This window comes from Myodes glareolus, chromosome 3 (genome assembly GCF_982192425.1).
Source record: "Myodes glareolus chromosome 3, mMyoGla1.1, whole genome shotgun sequence".
Taxonomy (NCBI): Eukaryota; Metazoa; Chordata; class Mammalia; order Rodentia; family Cricetidae; genus Myodes; species Myodes glareolus.
Genome location: NC_142028.1, coordinates 68314724 through 68320806, shown reverse-complemented (window position 1 = coordinate 68320806; position 6083 = coordinate 68314724). Strand labels below are relative to the sequence as shown.

Sequence of the window (6083 nt, the reverse complement as noted above, 5' to 3'; positions counted from 1 at the left end):
CCCTTACAGCGTCCCATGCAGGCTCCTGAGGCTCCCCTGCTGCCTCAGCACCACCAGGCAAACTTGGAGGCATTCTGTGAAACTGAAGAAGGGCAGTGGCTGGAGCCGGACTGAACTTTACTGGAACATTCCTGCAAGCCCTCAGGAGCAGTGGAGCATGACAATTGGCTCAGGATCCCAAGGGCCAAGTTACAACATCTGATACAAATTATGAATGAAGCTGTGGCTCTCTGGTCCTGAGGAGGGGGGGGGGCTGTCCTGAGCAGAAGCACCTGCCCATAGCTCGCCAGACACAGTAGTAGCATGTCCTTGGCTCAGGGGACCAAGGACAGCAGACCTGATAAAAGCTATGCCCTGTTATCGGCCTACGCTGATGGAAGCCAACTGTCTCAAGTTCCTGAAGCCTCAGGTCAACCGCTGAGCTAGCTGCGCATGCTTGTCCCTTCACTGAACCTGCGAGGATGCTCACACTCATGGTTTGTGGGAAGGTGTTTTTTCAACTCTCCCTTTTTTCCCAAGACAGGGTCTACTTTGTAGCTCTGGCTGTCCTAGAACTCACCACATAGACCAGGCTGGCCTCAAACTCACAGAGTTCCGCCTGCCTCTGCCTCCCGAGTGCTGGGATTAAAGGCGCGTGCCACTACTCCTACCATCAACTGTCCTTGTAACAAATAGTATAAAGAACTTCCTCGCAAACCAAGGCCTTCAGCCTGGGCCCAAGACACAGGAGGCATACAACACAGTTCACTGGGATACCTGGGGTGACACCCTACTCCCATCAGAGGTGGGTGCTCTGTACCACTCTACAAGGCTGCCAGGTCAGAACAATTGGCCTGTTTCTATCCAATGTCTCAAGCAAGGCATTTGCCCAGATGCCTTGACAGCACTGTGTGACCTCCAATAAGAAAAGTCACTGATCAGGCCTACTCTGTCCTCCCTGGTTGGAAGGAGAAGACTGCCCCACAACACAGCAGCTACGCCTTGGGGTCCCAGTACTAGAAGAGTACAGTGCAGGCAGGGAGCCACTACTTAAGACAGTGCACCAGTGGAAACACACAGGGTATGCTGAGATTTACAAAAAACCGTTTATTGCTGTGACTCCCACTAGAGGCTGTCAAGGAGAGGGGCCAGGCCAGGTTGGCAATGGATGGGCTGGATGCAGACACCAGTCTCAAGAGCCACATAACCTGCTGGCTCTGTCCTGTCACAGTGGTTAAAACTCAACAGGGAGATATGATGTACCCGCAGGTCATGGCCACCTTCTCAAGTCCCATGTCCTAGATGGAAAAGAATGCCACAAATACCCCTTCAGCTTCAAGAAGGCACCAGTTCCTCACTGTTCCACAGACTCCAGCCCCAAGCGCACCCTCAGTCTGCCTTTAGGAACGCTGTCAGCAGAGCCAGCTTAAGGGGACTCTGGTTGCAACCTGAGTTGTCCTTGGTCCTGACGGGCCTGACAAGGCCGCTGAGGTTGTGGTCCTCACAGAGTCTCTTGGAAGACCCGATGCAGGCTCTGGGCCAGGACGTCTGTCTCCTCATAGCCTTCACAGCTTTGCTGCCAGCTCTCTGGCACCTGCTCCATCCCATAGTAAGCTCCAGCAATGGCCCCAGCCATGGTGGCTATGGTGTCTGTGTCACCACCAAGTGAGATGGAGTAGATGAGTGTCCTCTGGAGGCTGTTGAAGGTGGAGGGGATCTCAGGATCAGGCTCCATGCAGCGCAGGAAGCAGTAGATGGCGGTGGGCACAGATTCAAAGGCAGCAATGCCATTCCCTGTGGGAAAGCCGGAGGTAGGAACCTGACCTCCCTCCCTGCCACAGGCATCCTGCCGTTGCCAAGAGCCAGCCCTCCCAGCTCTGTGCAGGGCCATGCCTGAGACCTCAGGCTCTACAGTCAGACTATGGGGCCCACCACACCTGCTGGTGGCCAGGCAAGGTCCCACTAAGGTCTGTCCTTGGCTGTGATTCCTGTTCTCTCCCAGGGCTACTGAAATGTGAGTCACTGTAAAACACTCTGTGGTGCCCAAGCACAGGCACCAGATAAATTAACACCCATAATCACACTGGTAGACTAACCGACAACTAGCTGCCATTTCTGGGGATTTGATACTTAAGACTGCAGGCACCATGTGCACAGCCCTGCCAGGGGCCCTACAAAGCGCTCTAGCTGTCCCAGCAGCCCTCTCTGTGGACACCTGGGGAATATATTAGTCAGGGTCCACCCACCTAGCTCAGACACCACTTCCTCTCGGCTCACCACGTCCTGGTCCAGCAACTCTCCAACCTTCTTCAGCCTGCTGGAGTAAGGACGCTCCTCCATACCCAACCTAGGGTTTGGAAAATGATTTTAGAGGACAGAGTGAGCAGGCAGAGACACAGGTAGGGGAAGGGACCCTTAAGAGGAATGGGGAAATCAGGTCCCACCCAGGGTTGGGAGAAGACCAGAGATGTTTTGTTCTCTGGGACACCGAGGGCCATGAATCCACTGAGACAAAGGGCTTCTTCCTATCACTCCATACAGTTGCCAGTGAAGACAGGAAGACCCGGCTTTGCAGCAGTGCCCACACCCACCCCTGACCTGCATACTCTGACTTCCCTCAGCCCCAGCTCCAGCCCATACTCACTCCTTGGCATCCAGGACCGACTGGGCATCACCTTCCAGCTCCTCCATGTGGCCCAGAAGCTGCTCGAGGAAGTGCTCACTGGATGTCACACCCTGCAGAGCTAGGTGCACAGCCAGGGCCTGCAGGATGGCACCGTTGTAACCCAGGGAGGAGGCATGGGTCAGCTGGGCTGAGAGCCGGGCAAACTGTGGAGAGGATGAGCCACTGTCACATGTCTCTACAGATCAGTTGGGAAAGGTGTCTGTGACCCGCCTGCTCAGTACCTTCTGTACATCTTCGATACTGCTGTAGGCCAGTGGAATGCCTGCCACCCGCATGGCACCTCCATTACCATAGGAGCCCTTTCCATTGAACTGGGCCCGGGCAGGCTCATAGACATCACGGCACTTGGGGTTCAGGAGCTTCTTGAAGACAGTGATGACTCCAGCCCCATACCCTCTGTCAGGGTCCTTCTTGTATTCTTGGGCAAACCTGGCGAAGAGAAAGAAGGCAGACGAAGAATTTCAAAGATGTCTCCCGGGGCTAGAAGAAAGGGCTGCGCCGGGCTGAAAGAGGAGGTGCGAAGTGCCCAGGCTGCCTGTACTAACTGTGCTGGCACCCTCAGCTCGGGGAGCTGGTGTCAGCCTTGAGAAGGGCCCTGCTGAGGGCAGGCTGCTGGGTATGCACAGGTATAGTTCCTCTCTTGAGGGGTGCAGCACCACTGCCCGCCTGGCCTCACACCAGGATCACATCCCTCACCTGTGAGCCATGTCCACCTCGTCAAAGGCCTCCTTGGCCAGTAGGGACTGCACCAGGGCCCTGGCCATGGCGGTGTCATCTGTGTAGTACAAGGTTTCTGCAGGGAAGAGGGAGGTAGGGTTAGAGTGTCCCAAAGGCTCTGGGAGAACGCCCAACAGCTGACCTCTTACCCCTTCCTCCTGCCAGCTATGAATTCTTTCAGCTTTTAGCCTTGGGATTTGCAACAACTGGCTACTCCACAACAGTCATGACGCCCTGCTGATTTCCAAAGGGAGCCCTTCCACTCCCTTCTTCCTTCACTGCTAATTATCTCAATATGGCCCGCTTGGGCTCTCCTGCTTCCCACTTCCAATGCTGACACAAATTCTTCAGTAAGAAGAGGTTGCTTCTTCCCTTCATTCTCCTCATCAAACAGCTGTTCACTGCCTTCAAGAAGAGGTCTCAGTTCATGGGCTTGGTATCTACATTCTTCCCAGCGTGCCCCCCTCCTTCCTCACCATCCTCCACCTCACGGACTCCCTTGTACAAGCACTTGGGTCAAGTCCTTCCAGCTAGGGTTGCTCCCTACCCACCTCATCTCCTTTCCCCCTCAGCTGCAGGTTTTCTGACATCCCCCTTCCTTAAACTGTTTTTTTTTATTTGTATGGGTATTTTGCCTTCATGCAAGTCTGTGCACTACATGTATGCCTGGTGCCCAGGGAGGCCAGAAGAGGGTATCAGATCTCTTGAGCCTGGAGTTAACAGATGGTTGTGGGCTGCCATGTGGATGCTGGGAATTGAACCTGGGTCCTCTAGAAGAACAGCCAGTGCTTTTAGCTGCTGAACCATCTCTGCTGTCCCTTTTGTTTTGTATTTGAGACAGGGTCTCACTGTGTAGTACTGTCTGGCCTAGAATTAGACAGATTCCTGTCTCTTCCTCATAAGTACTGGGATTACAGGTGTATGACACCATACTCAGGTTTTGGTACTTCTAACATGTCATACTCAAAGAGGTTACTAACCTGCTAGGGACAGTAATGTGGCCTCACTTAAGAGAAGACTGTTACAGAGAACAGACTCTCCTAATAAGTGCCTCCCTGATTCCTCAAATAGCCAGTCCACTCCTTTCATGTAGCCCAAACTCCATTCTCCTTTTTTTTTCTTTTTTTGGTGGTCTCTACATCTTAGCTTCATAACAGCAACTGCATTCCTAGTCTCCCTCAGCCTGGTCGAAGGTAAAGGCCACCTCAGACCTTTTCCCTAGTCTCCTATCCTCAATCACACACCCTCCATTTGCTCACCGTGCCCTGATCTTCCTGAGGGGCACCTTTCTTCAGTCCCAGCCCAGGAGACTGACCTCTGCCTAAGTGCATGGTAACTATCAGCCACCCATCTCTTATTGCCAGTTGCTTAATTAGGGCCAGGCCCCACACTCAGGTTGCAGCACTGGAACAAAAGGAGAACATCTACTACAGGGCTATGGGAGCCACATGGGGGCGAAAGGGCTGTCAGCATGTCATTCCCCAAAGGCAATCTCAAGGCAGAGAGGAACAAACCAGGCCTTTAGGAGATGGGCTGTTCCTGAACTTCCTTCGGATTCCTTAGGTTTGTGAGCTCTTTTCACTCAGTCCTTATGTTGGGTTTTCTGCAGCCACAGAGTTCCAACTACCACTCAACCTAAAGCACGACTTTTTTTTTTTTAAAATCTTACCAAACTACAATGAAATAAAAAATAGTTGTCTTTGCCTCATCCCTCCTTCCTTTAACACCCGTTTTCCATGTTCTCCTCGACACACTCGACATGGCTTTCCGGGTTCAAGACTACCCCGACTTTTTTTGTAGCACACCGGTGCCTCCATCCTGAAATTCTTCCCTCTGGTTCTGTGACTGTCTTCCTGCCTCTCCTTCCTCCATCTCTAAACGCCTCTGACTTAAGGTGTCCTCCGGGGATCTGACGATGGCCCGCTTTGACTGTTCTCCACACGCTCCAAGAAGAACCGAGTCCTCTGCTGACATCTGGACCGGAGCTGGAGGACGAGCTGCCTACACAAGCCCAGGGAAGGGACCTATTTTCACAGGCTGGGGACAGTGCCCGCCGACGCCCACATCGGGCCAGCAGCTTGAGAAAGCTGGCCACCACCGAACCGGACGAGTGGGCACTGGCTCACGTTAAGGTTTTAGGCGAGGCCTGCGCTCTGACAGGGGACTACCGGGAGAGCTGTGGAGAACCGATCGGGTCACAGGGGCCTTCACACTCGGGACTTCGCCGCACGACCCTCGCCCAGGTGTGGGGACCCGGCGGGTGGCGCCCCGCCCACCTGTCCGCGCGCTGCCCGGCGTGCCCGGGTCCGGCTCCAGGCTCTGCACGTGACGCAGGACTGACGTCAGGCTGACGGTATCGTGGGCCTCGTAAACAGCGCCCACGCAGTCTCCCAGCAGCGCGCCCGCCAGGCAGCCTCGGAAGCGCGAGAGAGAGCGGGCCGCACCGGCCCCGCCGCTGCCCGCCGCCGTCATCATCACTGCCTCGGCCGCCGTCCGCGCGCGGGCTAGGCGCAACTTCCGGCGCCGATGTTGCCGCCTCCGCGGTCATCCCGCGCCCCCCCCCACGCATTCCCACATCGCCCCCTTGTGGCCCGGAGTCTCAGCGTGCGTCCCAGCCTACAGCGCCACCCAGCGGCTTGGCGCCGGAGCCCCGCAGTCCCCTCACGCTTCGTTCCGGCGACCCTCCCATTTGTAAATGGCG

At 55.2% G+C, this 6083-nt stretch overlaps 1 protein-coding gene across 1 annotated transcript; it reads right to left on the bottom strand.

Moving 5' to 3' along the window:
* Nucleotides 1-1066: 1066 nt before the first annotated feature.
* Nucleotides 1067-5872, bottom strand: Adprs (ADP-ribosylserine hydrolase). The gene is made up of 6 exons (XM_048434416.3): nucleotides 5659-5872; nucleotides 3362-3458; nucleotides 2887-3094; nucleotides 2624-2808; nucleotides 2226-2326; nucleotides 1067-1773 (listed from the first exon to the last, which is right to left on the bottom strand). Exons 1-6 carry the CDS (start codon nucleotides 5855-5857, stop codon nucleotides 1481-1483), a joined length of 1083 nt encoding a protein of 360 aa, XP_048290373.2. The 5' UTR covers nucleotides 5858-5872; the 3' UTR covers nucleotides 1067-1480.
* Between the last annotated feature and the right edge of the window lie 211 nt (nucleotides 5873-6083).

Bases quoted from the DNA above. Each gene is read 5' to 3' on its own strand.
- Adprs (XM_048434416.3), bottom strand. From the start codon at position 5,857: ATGATGACGGCGGCGGGCAGCGGCGGGGCCGGTGCGGCCCGCTCTCTC. The intron at 3,095-3,361 runs GTGAGGGATGTG...TCTCTTCGCCAG, and splicing joins GAGGTGGACATGGCTCACAG to GTTTGCCCAAGAATACAAGA. The intron at 2,327-2,623 runs GTGAGTATGGGC...TCCAAACCCTAG, and splicing joins TCGGTCCTGGATGCCAAGGA to GTTGGGTATGGAGGAGCGTC.